We start from the raw sequence: 14,925 nt of genomic DNA on the forward strand, positions 1-14,925 counted from the left end.
GAAATGGACATGCATCTTGTTACCTGCTTTAATTGAGAAAGCTGGCTCCTCGTCTTAGCCAGTAACGTGTTCCTCTGAGGGTCTTCTCAGAGTAGCAGCCCCACGGAGGTGGTTTTCTGATTTCTTATCCTGGGGTCAGATTTGAGGTGTATTAAAAGGTGGCTGCATGGAGGGGGTGGTTATCAGGAAGTGGGGCCTTGGGGAGATGATTAGGCTTAGATGAGGTCACAAGAGTGGGTGTGTGTGTGTTAGTTGCTCAGTTGTGTCCAACTCTTTGTGACCCCATGGTCTGTCCATGGAATTTTCTAGGCAAGAATACTGCAGTGGGTTGCTATTCCCTTCTCCAGGGGAGCTTCTCAACCCAGGGATTGGGCCCAGGTCTCCTGCATTGCAGGCAGATTCTTTACCATCTGAGCCACCAGGGAAGCCCAGCCCGTGATAAAGCTAGTGTCCTGATACAAGCAGAGCCCAAGGCTCACTCTCGATCCACGTGTGAAGACACACGGTGAGAAGGCGGCCAAAGAGGCTTCAGCAAAGCCAACCGAGGCGGGACCTTCACCCTGGACTTCCAGCCTCCCAAACCGAGAAATGTAAGTGTCTGCTGTGTACGCCCCGTCCATGGGCCCCGAGCTGACGGGGGTGACTCCCCATGCATCTGGAGCTGCTCATCTAGATGGGGCGTCCTGGCCCGGAGACAGAATTCAAGGCCAAGACAAGGAGTAACACAGGCAAGGGTAGCTGGGTGGGTTTGACGAATGTCTGACAGGCGGGAAGGTCAGCGTGGGCGAGGCTCTCCACCCCACCCCCCTGGCGCCTGGGGCCCTGACTTCTTCCCCAGCCACCCACCCAGGGGTCAGGATGCTTCGTCCAGGCTGGCAGTGGGGAGGGGCGGCTGCCCTCTGCTTGCCCGCTCCTGCCACCCACACCCCCTGGGCTTTGCACACAAAGTGGACACGACTCCCTGTCAACAGTCAGGGCTGGAGGGTTTTTTCCATCTGTACCCAGTCTGTCTGCCCCGTGACCCAGGAATCATTTGGAGATAACAGACTGGAGGGCAGTCTTTGGTGATGAAAATGGACTTTGTCGTCTGGACTCAATTGACCCAAAGGCAGATCGAACCTGTGACCTTGGCCCCCATCCATCAAAGTGAGTGCACCAGGCCGGACCAGGGAGGACTCATCCATCATGGTGTTGGCGACCAGCTGGCGGCCTGTGTTCTACACAAACCTTCCTCTTCCTCCCCTGAGTGAGGGTGAGGGGTGCAGGAGCGTCCCCCTGGATGTGGGAATTAGATACTAGAATCTTGCTCACAATTACGGTCTACTGTGACTCTCGACCTTGAGCAGACCCAAGGCTGCAAAGGTGGCTCCTTCCGTGACTCCCAAAGCCTCAGATTCAAGACTCTTCTCGAGCTCCCAGCCCCTCGACTTTTTGGGGGGATTTGTCTGTCAGTTTGTTTTTTCATCACAGCACGCAGCATGCGAGGTCTTAGCTCCCTGGCCAGGAACTGAACCCCTGCACCTCAGCCCGGAGCTCAGAGCCCTAACCACTGGACCGCCAGGGAAGTCCCTTTTTTGGTCTGTTTTGTTTTCTGTCCCAGCTCCTTGAAAGTCTCGCAAGAGTCGGATAGCCGGATCCAGCCGCACAGGGCCAGAAGCGGATCCCCCTGTGGCTGCTGCTGGGGAATCCCATCCTTTACCGCCTGCCTCGCCTCTGTTTCACGGCCTCCTGGGCCCCCGTCCTTGCTGCCCAGGTGAGACCAAAGTGGTCTTGTTCCCCACTCCCTCTGTGTCCCGCATCGTAGGATTCCGCTGCCTGTTACCGACAGCTTTCCCGTCTGTCTCTGTTTCCATGTTGTTACTGTACCAAATGTGTGCGCGCTCGGTGGCTTCAGTCATGTCTGACTCTCTGCGGCCCCATGGACTGTAGCCCACCAGGCTCCTCTGTCCATGGGATTTCCCAGGCAAGAATCCCAGAGGAGGTTGCCATTTCCTCCTCCAGGGGATCTTCCTGACCCAGGGGTCAAACCCCAGTCATTTGCATCTCCTTCTTTGGCAGGCAGATTCTTTACCCCTGGTGCCACCTGGGAACCCCAACACAGATGTGTCGTCTCACAACTCTGGAGGTTAGAAAGGGCCTCACTGAGCTAGGATCACGGTGCTGGCAGGCCTGCCTTCCTTCTGGGGGTTCCAGGGGAGAATTCATTTTTTTGCCTCTTCCAACTTTTAGAGGCTGTTTCCTTGGCTTGTGCCCCCGCCCTCAACTTCAGAGCAGCAGTGTAGCACCTTCAAATCTCAGTCTCTCTCTCTCATTGGAAGAGATAAGCTATTGGGACATTCCCTGGGCCAGGACTGATTCCCTGAGCCCCAAATGTCCTGTCTCTTTGACTCTCTGGCTAGAAGTACAATCCACATGCCAGCCCACAGGCACAGCCTTGGGTCACGGAGGTCTTGGTAGTCTTACCAGTCTGGATGGGGTGGGGGGTGTCTTTCCTGAACTGCAGTTTTGTTGACTGGAGGAGCTTGTGGTCATGCAGACTGAGCTGGTGGTCTTTGGGAAGCTCACCAAAGCCAGTGAGCACTGGTTCTTTTCAATTGTAGAAGAGAATGAATGGCTTTCTCCCTGGGGTTTTGTAGTCCCGTAAGTAGGTTCGGACACGACTGAGTGACTTCACTTTCACTTTTCACTTTCATGCATTGGAGAAAGAAATGGCAACCCACTCCAGTGTTCTTGCCTGGAGAATCCCAGGGACGGGGCAGCCTGGTAGGCTGCTGTCTACGGAGTTGCACAGAGTCGGACACGACTGAAGCAACTTAGCAGCAGCAGCAAGTAGGTTCGGACACTACTGAGCAACTTCAATTTCACTTTTCACTTTCATGCATTGGAGAAGGAAATGGCAACCCACTCCAGTGTTCTTGCCTGGAGAATCCCAGGGATGGGGGAGCCTGGTGGGCTGCCGTCTATGGGGTCACACAGAGTCGGACACAACTGACATGACTTAGCAGCAGCAAGTAGGTTCAATAGTTAGGAGTCTGGGCTTCCCTGGTGGCTCAGATGGTAAAGAATCTGCCTGCGATGCACACACATTCGTTCCCTGGGTCAGGAAGAGCTCCTGGAGGAGGAAATGGCAACTCACTCTAGTATTCTCGCTTGGAGAATCCCATGAACAGAGGAGCCTGGCGGGCTACAGTCCATGGGGTCACGGAGCCAGACACGACCGAGCCACTAACACACACACACACAGAGTCAGGAGTCTAGGTTCCCATTCTGACATCCACTTGCTGCATGAGCTTTAAGCGATTGCTTCACCTCTCTGGGCCTTGGTTTATCTGCAAAATGGGTAGAAGCCTCTTGAGCGGTTGCAGAAGACTGGAGGAAGCCATGATGAGAAACCTGGGAGGGTCAGTAGCCCTGTTACTGGGTCCGTGCCCCTGGGGGAAGGGGATGCCCCACCCAGAGCAGATTTCCTAGAACTGCGGGCTCCCAGAGGCCAAGCTCCGGGGCAGGGACACAGCAGGACCGTCCCAGCTGCTGGACATCCCTGCCCTGCACGTCCAATGCCTCTTGTGAGACCAACAGCTGTCCCCGCCAAGTGGCATCTCAGGCACAAAGAGCAGCAAAGGGGCAGGGCACGCGGGCCCACTGTTCCTGGCCCAGAGCAGCAGCTGTGTGTCACGGCGGGAGGTGGTGCTTCCTCTGCCCTCTGTCCTCCCCGAACAGCTCTCCAGCAGCCAGGCCCATCCCTACTGGACCTAGAGCCCCTCCAGCAACACTTGCATGGCGTGGAGCCCCCTGCCCCCACCCTGAAGGACCTTTTATGAGGGGCTGGACGGAATAATAAATTTGGAGAAGGGTGGCCCCAGGGGCCTGGGGGCGGGACACTTGGGTCCTTGAACATTGGGTCACACCTCACAGCACCTACCTGCTGTGTCAGGCATCCACGTGGACTTCTCACCAACCTCATTTCCCCCAGAGGTCATGCTGTGGGTCTCCCTTTTACTGTCGCAGAATCTGAGGTTCAGAGAGGTGGCCTGGGACAGCAGGCTGGGGACCCACAGAACCAAGGTGTGAACCCTGACCTGCCCGATGCCAGTGCTAGCGTTCGAGTTGGGGGTAAGGCAGATGCATGGGTACCCAGGGGGTGTGTGGCCACACGCTACCCAGAAAAGCCCTGGCTGGGACCCATCCCAGGCCTGGCAGAGCTCATGACCTCCATGACCTCAGCCAGTTCCAGGCAGGAGAATTGCAGAGCTCCCACAGACCCTGCTTTTCAGAGCTGTGCTTTCAGAAAGGGAAAGGAGCGCAGGGATGATGACTCAGGAAATCCGCAGTCCGAGTTCAATGAGAAGCTCGTAATGATGGTGATTAAAAATTAACACCACTGTTTGTACAGTGATTTGCATGTCCACTTTGCAGCCATGAATTAATTAATAAATGAAAACACAATTGCTGGGGGATCAGCTCCAGGGCACAGAAGAGGAGATGGAAGGTTCCAGAGGGGACATGCCAGAGCTCCCTCCACCCCTGCCCCAGCCCAGCACCCTCCCCCAGGCGTCGCCAGGGTTCCCCTGGCCTGGGGCTGGCTTTTTATCCTTGCATGATCCACGGTCCACTCCAGAACCCTGAGGGAGGAATATAAATGGGGATGCAGGGTGGGCAGCTCCCCTAGTTCTGAGACAGAGAAGATGCAAAGGGCCTGCCAGATGGGAGACCCAGATCTGACTCTCAATACTTCTTCTTTTTTTTTTTTAATAATTTTTTTAACCAGGCAGACTAACTGATGGGTATTTAGGTCATGTCCAAGTTTTTCTTTTTTCTTGGCTGCGTGGCATGCGGGATCTTTGTTCTGACCAGTGATTGAAGTCATGTCCCCTGCAGTGGAAGTGCCGAGTCTTAACTCTGGGCCACCAGGGAAGCCCCCCCAGCTCCCAGCTCTGATGCTCAGGAGCTGTGGGACCTTGCCAATCGCCCAACCTGTCTGCATGCTTATTTGCGCCTCTGTAAAAAGGGCGGGGACTTGCGAAGCTCGGTCTCCAGGTGGGAAGATGTTTCCTGAAGCTGCTGTAACAAATGGCCACAAAGGCGGTGGCTTAAAGCAACAGAAGTTCACTCTCACTACTGAGGTGTCAAAGGGCTTCCCAGGTGGTACAGTGATAAAGAACCCCCTGCCAATGCGGGAGATGCCAAGGATGCAGGTTCGATCCCTGGGTGGGGAAGATCCCCTGGAGGAGGAAATGGCAACCCACTCTTGCCTGGAGACGGACAGAGGAGCCCAGCGGGCTACAGTCCAAGGGGGCTCGAAGAGTCGGACACGGCTGGGCACACCTGGTGCACACCTGGAGGTTCACAGGTTGGTTCCTTCCGGAGCCCCTGCGGGAGGAGCCCTTGGTCCGCTCGTAGCTTCCAGTGGGGGCGGCCTCCCGTGGGGTCCCTCGGGTGCCTCCAGTCTCTTCCCGGCTTTCGCGAGGCTCCTTCTGTGGGGCTCTTCTGCATCTCAGCGTCTCCAGTCGCCTTCTATTCTCTTATAAGGACACCCGTCATTGTGTTTAGGATTCACCTGAATTCCAGGATGATCTCACCTTGAGATCTTTAATTTAATTGCATCTGTGTCTGCGGAGACCCAGTTTCCAAATAAGGTTACAGCCACAGGCAGGCGAGGTGAGGACTTGGAACCTCCTGGAGGAGACCAGGCAGCCCACTCCCAGAGGGATTTGGAGAAGCCCACATCCTGCGAGCACGGTGCTGTCACTCACGCTGCACAGCGGACAGCAAGGCAGAGGAGGAGGGAACCCACCGACGTCAGCCTGCACGCACCTTCTGGGGGTGGGGGGCGGTGGGGGGCCTTGGCCAGGAGAGGAGGGCGGGGCGGGGGTGGATGAGGGAGCGGTCTCCTCGTCAGCCCTTATGATGAAGTCTTTTCGGGCCACCAAGGTGCTGGGAGGCGCCCCCAAAGACATCTCCAGGACTATAATTATTATTTTGTACCATCCGCAAAGTGGTCTCCTGACACTCCGTTCTTCAGGGTGCTGTGTGTGTGACAGCACCTTGAACGAGCTCCCCACGGGCTTCATGATTAAAACAAAAAACAGAAAACAGTCCTAAAAGGCGCTCCAGGTCCAGGGCCCATGCTTCCACAGAACCGAGGCCCTGACCTTGCCTTGGCCTGCCCTGGTGCACCATGCCCCTTCTCTCACACTGCTGACCCCCCCGCCCCGCTCCCCGACACTTTCCCTCCCCTCCCCCATCGTCACCAGACCCCCCCCCCTTCTGAGAGCCCTCCCCCGCCCCCCAACCCCTCTGGCTCCCGGGGGTGCAGCTGGCGGGAGCTCCGAGCTCTGGAGTCTCCTGGATCCTGCCCCTGCCCCACCCCTCCCCTCCGGGGCTCCAGGGGCCTATCTCTGTTTCCTTTTCTGACCGGAGTTCAAAACAACAACGACAACTCTGGGAGCGAAGGCCACGCGGAAACAAAAGCCAGCAGGCTCCGTCGTGTTGGCCCAGCTGCGGGCCTGTCGGGTGCTGCCGGCCTTGCCCGCTCTGTCCAGCAAGGAGGGCGCCTGGGTTGCGGGCGTCCATTCCCCCGCAACGCTGAGACCTCAGCCTGGTGGAGGGGGAAGGCCGCGGGGGGCCAGAGCGGCGGGAGGTGGAGGCCGGCCCGGGTTAGAGTCCTCAAGTGCTCCTTTGAGAGCCTCTGCAGACGTCCCGGGCCTGGGGGCAGGGGTGGTGTAGTGATCATAAAACAACATTTGCATAGAGATTTCGTGTACAAAGCGCTTTCTCAGGGGCGGGAGGCGCGCGGGTGGCCCGCGGAATCCGGGCTGGGAGGCCGCGGCCCCTGCTCGGCCCGCCCGCCCGCCCGCCCCGGCCGGCTCGGGATTGTGTGCCGGGCGAACAAAGCGCTATTCATTCAGAGATTTCCGATTCCCCCGGATTTCTTCTCCCTGCTCTCGTGTGAAGAGCTCGCTCCTGCTTGTCACTCAGGCCGGAGGAGGGGCGTCAGGGGTCCCCGCGGGCGGGGGCCCGATGGTAGGGTAACTGGGGCGGGGATGGGGGGTGGGCCTGATCCCGCCGCACCCTCGCCCCACCCTCTCGCACCCTCGCCCCACCCCTTCGCCCTCCGGCTCCCAGGCTCCTCCAGCTCCTGTGAATCTGAGCATTAGGGCGGCCTCGCTGAGGCTGGCTTGTGCAACTCTCCTCACAGCTTACACCTGCGGCCGTGCCTTCACGTGAAAAGTGTGAACCTGCGGGGACTTCCCTGGCGGCCCAGTGGCTAAGACTCTGAGCGCCCGATGCAGGGGGCCTGGGTTCGATCCCTGGTCGGGGAACTAGATCCCACACGTTGCAACCAAGACCCGGTGCTGGGCCAAAAACCCCCACAAAGTCACCTGAACACAGGTTTGGGGACGCTGCGTGTTTGGGAGTCTGCAGACGAGCAGTGGCGGGGAGGGGGGGCTCGCTCGTCCCTACCCAGCAGCGCGCATCTGGAACGGGTCTTGTGTTCCCGGGGTGGGGTGTGGGGCCCCGGGCTCTGCGCCCCTGCGTGGGGCAGGAGCGGGAAACGGCCGGGCGCGGGGGTGCAGCCCGCCGGGGTGGGGGGATGGAGGGCCCCCGCAGAGCCTGGCCCTTTAAGGGCCTCCGAGGAGCTATATAATAAGGTCCACCTTGGAGGCCTGAGTGCCTTTCTGCAGCCCCAGGAGGGCGGGGAGGGTGCAGGAGGTCATCGTGGGGCTGGAGCGGCTGGCCTTCGCCTTCGAGAAGGAGGTGGAGACGCAGAAGGGCACTGGGCTTCTGATTTCCAGGCCATGGACAGTGAGTGCTGCCGGGACCCCTAGTCCGCCCCCAGCTTCCTCTCAGCTGCTCACCAGAGAGGTAGAGGAGGGCTCTGGCCCACCGTCCTGTCCGGCTGGGACCCCCCAGCGTAGCCTCTTGCTTCTCAGGCACCCCCCTGTCCCCCTTACATCCTTTCCAGGAAGCCAGAAAACGGGGCAGGCTGCTGGCAAAGTGGAGACCCTAGAGGGGTCAATTGAAAGAAGCTGGGATGACCCCACGGGCCGCCTGAGCGCCAGGCCAGCCTTGGGCCCCCAGTCCATCGTCTCCACTGCAGAGTTCAGGGCGCTTAGCTGTTGAGTCCAGAGGCTGGTTCCCAGAGGCCAGCACCTAGAGGTCTACGCCTCGGGGGGCAGGGGGTGAAGGCCCTCTAGCAGCCATAGTGCCCCCTCTGTCTTCTTTGCTCCCAGAGTCAGGCACATCGCCCCCAGAGTCAGGCACAGCTGTGTGCACCTTCTTCACCAAAGGGCTCTGTGAAAAAGGCGAGTGGGCAGAGGTGAGGGCTGGCAGGCTCACCTTGGCCCGGACTGGGGTGCTGGATTTGCACGTGAGGAAGGGGAGGTGGGAAGGGGCATGAGTTCATTCTCAGGGCAAAGGGCAAGTGGGTGGGGCCATCAAGGGGGCTACCCGCCACCTCCCAGGGATGTCCCTGACTTCATAGCACCCGTTAGGGCAGGCACGGCTGCCTGCAAGGAGACAGTCCCTTCTTTCTGCCCAGCTGTAGGTGGGAGTGTTTGTGGGTGTCAAGTGTGTGCTCCCAGGAGGCCCCTGAGTTCTTAATTTTCCCCTGGCCAGGAGAGGGACTTCCTTCCTGCCCCTCTGAGTTAATCTGGGACCTGTTTAGTGGCCCCCTCCATTCCTGTGTCCTAAGAAAGTTCAGGGTGCAGTCTCAGAAACTTATGTCTCCCCCTCCCCAAAGGGGCCCAACTGTGCGCTCTTCCAAACCTCTCTCCCCCATTGCAGACATTCTGTGAACGGGGGCTGACATAAATCAGGGGTTCCCGTCTTCTGGCTTCTGAACCACTCATGGGCTCTTCCTGTAGAAATCCAGTTGCCCCCAGAAGTCTTGCCTCCAATTTGGGGGTCTCCAGTTCCCCTCTAGAGTTAGGTTGAGAAACCTGGAATGAGTTTAGGACCTGCTTTTAGGATCCAAGTGATTCTGTTCCGGGGAAGCTGGGAGGCCAGGAGGGGCCCAGGCAGGGGACCGGGAGCCCGTGTGGCCACGTGACTAGTTCATGTTTGGGGCAGCCCTGGACAGTGGGGTGAGGAGGAGCAATGAACTGGTTGGTCACTCCAGGCTTTGAATCCTCAGCTTGGTCCATCCAGTCTCTAGAGCAGGGTTTCACAGAGATACCCTCTTGCAAAGAAAGAAAAGTGTTCTTAGGTCTGGAAGGTCAGAGCCAGGTGAGCCAATGGCCAGAGGTGGAGAGTAAGACCATCAGAAGGAACACCTCCCGAAAACGCTACCATAGAGTTGGATCAGCACAACACCAGTCCTGTTTAGAAACTGAGGGGTATCCTGTTTAGAAACTGAGGGGTGTCCTTCCTGACGGCAAGACCGCCTGAACTAAGACGACAAAGAGCGAAATAGAACCTTTCCATTTCCTTCTGAATTGTTACAAGGTTGGCTCTCACGTCACCACGTTAGATCTCCGGAATCAGGAAACATAGCATTTGTATTATTTTTTAAGACATGAGTTCCGCAGGCCCTTAACGAGTTCTTCCTTTGTGCTGGGACCTTGCTGGGTTGGGGGCCTGGAGGGACCAGGGCTGGAAACCAACACCCCCCCTCCCACCCCTGCATGGTCAGGCTGGAGGGGATGGGGTGTGATGGGTGCTTTGGGAGGTGTCTGCCCTGGGGGGGCATTCTTGGGGTTCAAGAAGGGCCCGAGCATCACGTCGGGCAGAGAGGGCTGGGGGCTGTCTGTTAAGACGTCTCTGGCCCCCAGTTCCAGCCTCCACGAGGGGAATGGATGGCGGTACCTCCTGCTAGGGCTGAGCTGGGCCCAGGCTCTGGGTGCGTGGGGCCCCCATCCAGGTGCTCTGGGTCCCCAGGGAAGCTGTGCCCGTTCCGGCACGACCAGGGGCGAGAAGCCAGTGGTGTGCAAGAAGGGCGACCAGTGCAAGTTCCTGCACCAGTATGACGTGGCCAGGATGCCCGAGTGCCACTTCTCCTTCAAGTCTGGTGGGCGATGCCCCTTCCTGCGCTGCCCCCCGCCCTGAGGCAGGGGAAGGAAGTTTGGGAAGGGCCCCCAAAGGAGGTCTCGAGCGTCCCAGGTGGCAGGCCAGGCCACCCTACTTCTCCAACCCCTCTAGAAAAATCGGACCTGTCTTCTGAGCCCCGCTCCACTGCCTTGCCAGGCTCAGGCTCACGAAGCCCGTCCTCCCCACCCCCGCCCTGCCCCGCCCCAGGGAAGGGGAGGGTGGGGCGGGAATCAAAGGCCGAATTGTTACCCTGCCCCGTCCGGCTAATCACACAGCCAGACGGGCTGTCTGGAAAGGAGGCGGTCTCTGGAGCCCCAGGGAGTGTCGGAGCCAGTGTTTCCCAAACAGCCCGCACTTTCACGGTGGGGCTGGACGCACCTGCCCCATCGCCGCGCCCCATCACCGCCTCTTTCAACCGTCTCGCTATTTTTCACTTCCTTTAGAAGAAAGCTTTACATCGCTTCCCTAAACGGAAAACTAGCATCACTGATTGGGGGCTTCTCTCCTAGCTCCGTCAGTAAAGAATCCCCCTGCAGTGCAGGAGACCCAGGTTTGTTTCCTGGGTCGGGAAGATCCCCTGGAGAAGGAAACAGCAACCCACTCCAGTGTTCTTGCCTGGGAAATCCCACGGACAGAGGAGTCTACAGTCCATGGGGCCGCAAAGAGTCAGACCCAACTGAGCGACTAGACTGCCTCAGCATCACTGATGAGCAGCAGAGGGTCACCGTGAAGGGGCCGTCATGAGCTTCATAAGTTCGGCCCCCTGCAGAGACCTTGTGTGACCCGCGCGTCCCCTCCCTCTGACTCCAGTCTTTCTCTTGCCATCGAGGGGCCAGGCAGGGGGAAGCCACTGCCTCCTTTAAGAACGGGATCTGTGCGTATGTTTCAGGTCTTAGCTTTCCCGATAAACTTTTACAGTTCACTGCTTTTCAGAGCTGGAAGAAGCTTTAAGGATTATCTAGTCCAGTGGTTTTCAAACTGTATTCTGAAGAGGGACTCGGAGGGGGGCGGGCCAGCCTCCAGGGACACCTCTGAGCCAGGCAGCTGGGCTTTGAGACGTCAGTGGGGCTGCGGGCAGCTGTCCCTCATTAGTGTTGATGGGGTGGGGGGGAGTCCTGGGTATCCAGGAAGAAGGCGTCCCCCTCAGGGTCAGCAAGAGCTTCCCTCGGGCTCAATCCTGTTTCCTGCCCCTCCCGGCCAGTGGTGGCAGTTCATGAGGGCTGCCAGCTTGTGCGTCCCTTGTAGGAAAGGACCGAGTTTATCCGGAGCCTGGCCCCTCCTTGGTCATAAGTTAAAACGACACTTTATTCTTTTAATTAACCTTGCCTGGTTTCCTTCGGGGAATGGGGGCCGTGCTGGGCATGGATTTGGGAACAGGACCAGGTCCCTGTCTGCCCTCACGCAATCCCCAGCGTGAGGGCGTGTGTGGACACCAGGGTTGTGATGTGTAAGCCAGGTTTTTTCTTTTTTGGCTCTTGGAGTGAATGAATGAATGTCTCTATTAGATATACTGTGCTTATCAAAGTGTAATTATTGGTCTTACTGGAAGGAATGGTTTTACTTAAAAACTATTGTTGGGGAGATGTAGCAGCGGGAAAGGGCCGCTGAAAGGAGGTAGGAAGCGGGGGTCCTGGCCCTGCAAGTGGACGAGTGCCCGTCCCAGAGGTACCAGCCGGGGCGGGCCGGCCGACGGCATGCGGGGGGCGGGCGCCACCTGCTGGCGGAAAGAGGAACGGAAGCCGCCCCGGGCGGCGCGGAAAAGGCCGCCTCTGCCACTGCTGGGGATCGGGGGTCACCTCCCTTCTTCCGAAGGCTGGAGCCCAGGGGAGCGCTGTGCCGAGAGCCCACGCGGACAGCTGCACGCACACCTTTCAGTGTGAGGAAGCCGGTGGTAATGGACGCGAGGTCTCTCCTCTCGGAGCCCCGGTGTCCTCCTTTGTGAAATGAGAGGACTGCGAAAGGGCGGAGGTTGAATTCTGGGGAAGCCATGGCGTTCTTCGGGGCTCAGGAGAGACCTCGCTTTGCGGAAGCCCGAGGTATAGAATAGACCTGTTTGGAAACCAGTGGAATTGACATTGTGGTGTTCCTTTTGGCCCTGAAAAGCACTAAGTTGCAGGGTTTTTTTTCTTTTTTTCTTTTTTTAAGTACAGTTGATTTACAATGTTGTGTTAGTTTCAGGCTACAGCAAAGTGATTCATTTATATATTTATATATATATATATATATATGCATTTTTTCAGATCTTTTTCCATTATAAATTATTAAAAAATATTGAGTACAGTTTCCCATGCTATACGGTAGGTCTCTGTTGGTTATCTATTTTACACACACACATACATACACACATATAAAACAAAAAACCTGTGGAAAATGCCACTGGTAATTTGATGGGGTTTGTGTTGAATCTGTAGATTGCCTTGGGTCCTGTGTGTTGTGCTGAGTCGCTAAGTCATGTCCACCTCTTTGCAACCCTGTGGACCGTAGCCCTCCAGGCTTCTCTGTCCATGGGATTTTTCAGGCAAGAGTGCTGGAGTGGGTTGCCATTTCCTCCTCCAGGAGATCTTCCTGACCCAGGGATTGAACCCATGTCTCCCGCATTGCGGGCAGATTCTTTACCATTGAGCCATCGGGGAGGTCCCTGCCTTGAGTAGTACAGTCTTTCTAGCACTGCGGGTTCCTCCAGTCTAAGCACACAGTACATCTTTCCATCAGCTTGTATCATTGGTGATTTCTTTCATCAGCGTCTTCTAGTTTTTGGAGTACTACAAGTCTTTGGCCTCTTTAGATAGGTTTATTCCTAAGTATTTTATTCTTTTAGATGCAGTGGTAATTGGGATTGTTTCCTTAATTCCTCCTTCTGATCTTTCATTGATAAGTTGTAGGCTTTTAAGGAGGATGAGATTGGAAACACTCTCCAGTTCTCTACTTGAATGAGATAAAAAAAGGGCTGAGTCTTCCCCCTTTGTCCCTTCAGAGCCCCTGGGGCCTTGTGTGGAAGCTAAGCGGGCTTAGACTCCCTCCCCAAACTCCTGGTGGTCTGTGCCAATAGGGCTGGCTCCTCCTAGGAACCAGGAGTTTTGGTCAGATCCATAAATAGACGGGTTACAGCACAGGCTCCGTGAAACCACAGGTGTCCCTCTGGGTCCCGTTTATTTCATCTCTGTGCCAACTCTGAAGCAGTGCTCTGCTCTTGCGGCATTTCCCCCAGAAAGCACTATGTAGGTTCTGGAAGCCTTATAGGTTTCATCGTAGAGATGAAGCTTTAACCATGGAACAGGGCTTCCCAGGAGGTGCTAGTGGTAAAGAACCCGCCTGCCAGTGCAGGAGACATAAGAGACGTGGGTTTGATCCCTGGGTCAGGAAGATCCCCTGGAGGAGGGCCTGGCAACCCACTCCAGTATCTTGCCTGGGAAATCCCATGGACAGAGGAGCAACATCTCCACGCAGGGTCGGGGTCTTCCTGGATCTCTAGCTGCTGGCTAGGGGTCTCCTCTTCCCCACCTCTCCTCGTTCCTTCTCCCAAGTAGCCTCTGAATACCTTCAGTTCCAGTCCCTCCTTCTGAACATCTGGCCCTGCCCCACCTCCTCCAGATGAGTGTATTCATACCCAAGCCCCACTGAGCCAATACGGGTGGGATCCACCTTTCTTAGCTTGCAGGAGAGAGGAGAAATTTCTTGCTATCCTCAAAAAAAGCACTGACCCCCAGAAGGCAGGCAAGTGGCCTGTGTGCAAGGGGCAGGGGCAGTCTTGTTCCAGGAGGGTGGATGTGACCTCAAAGACGCGCCTGCTCGTGCACAGAGAATGCTGGGATTTTCAGGGGACTGCAACAATAAGGAACGTCCGTTCCTCCACGTGAAGCCGGCCTTCAAGACCCAGCACTGTCCGTGGTACGACCGAGGTTTCTGCAAGCACAGTGAGGCCCTGACGGAAAGGGGCCTCCAGGGCATGTGGGGGTGTCTCCCGGCAGGGAGGGACGCACCTTCCTGAGGCGGTCTGTCTCTGCCCCCACCTTCCCTTGCTAAAGAAGATCCGTCTGGCCTCCGTTTTCTCTTTGCCAGCAGGTCCACTGTGTTAAGTACTGACATGTCCGCAGGACAAAGTGTACTAACTACTTAAAGCTGGCTTCTGCCCGGAAGGACCCAGGTACCAATTTGCACAGTAAGTGTGAGAGACCAACCCGACCCCCCCCTTCACCACCCCACCGTGCTGGGCCCACTCTGGCTTCTAGAGCCTTCCGTACCTTTGCTGGCCCGAGGTGGGGAGTGAAGCATCCGGCCAGCATCCACCCGTGAGGTTCTCGGGGCGGGGCTCCCCCTGCGCCCACCTCTCCTTGGTCCTGCTGGCCGCACTGAGCTCTAACCCGTCCTGTCAGCTTATTCAGGCCCTTCCCTGTGGGGTCTGAGAACACGCAGTTGGGGCAGCAGGCTGGTGCAGGGGGTGTTAGTGAGCCGGCAGTGGGAAGGGGGGCTTAGAGCCACGCGGTGATTGTCTGTCTCTCCATGCCTCCTTCAGTCCTAAGATGAATGTTTCATTCAACCCAAGCTACCTGAAGGTGAGTGCAGGAAGGCAGGGGCCGGCGCGCTCACTCCTTTCCAGCACGCTGGGCGGGGGGCGCCTCTCCAGCCCTGCACTGTTGCCACACGCTCACCCTCCCACCATCTGCTCATCCCGGGAAAGGTGCTCAGACGGGGTCCTTCCTCCCAGACCCCCTCGCACCTCTGTCATCTCTGCTTTTGGCAGAGCGTCTCAGCCCCCGAGCCCTTCTCCCTCTTTGGCTCGATTAACACATGTGTGGGTTTTAATGAAAGGACCTGGGGCCAAGCTGAGGCTTTGTGGTCCAGAGCTGTTCTGCGTCAGGGCCACCCTGCTCGTGGCTGGTCCCCGTGGGAACAGAC

At 57.4% G+C, this 14,925-nt stretch overlaps 1 protein-coding gene across 1 annotated transcript; it reads left to right on the forward strand.

Moving 5' to 3' along the window:
* The first annotated feature begins 2,530 nt into the window (after positions 1–2,530).
* CPSF4L (cleavage and polyadenylation specific factor 4 like) lies at positions 2,531–14,379 on the forward strand. Its single transcript, XM_070774463.1, is given in 13 exon segments — positions 2,531–2,573; positions 4,009–4,113; positions 4,165–4,352; positions 7,126–7,223; positions 7,692–7,786; positions 7,789–7,806; positions 8,256–8,306; positions 9,880–9,905; positions 9,907–10,009; positions 13,848–13,943; positions 14,092–14,102; positions 14,104–14,145; positions 14,148–14,379. Coding segments are annotated over 13 exon segments (921 nt in total). The 3' UTR covers positions 14,193–14,379.
* Positions 14,380–14,925: the final 546 nt, after the last annotated feature.

Source organism: Bos indicus, chromosome 19 (genome assembly GCF_029378745.1).
Source record: "Bos indicus isolate NIAB-ARS_2022 breed Sahiwal x Tharparkar chromosome 19, NIAB-ARS_B.indTharparkar_mat_pri_1.0, whole genome shotgun sequence".
Lineage (NCBI taxonomy): Eukaryota > Metazoa > Chordata > Mammalia > Artiodactyla > Bovidae > Bos > Bos indicus.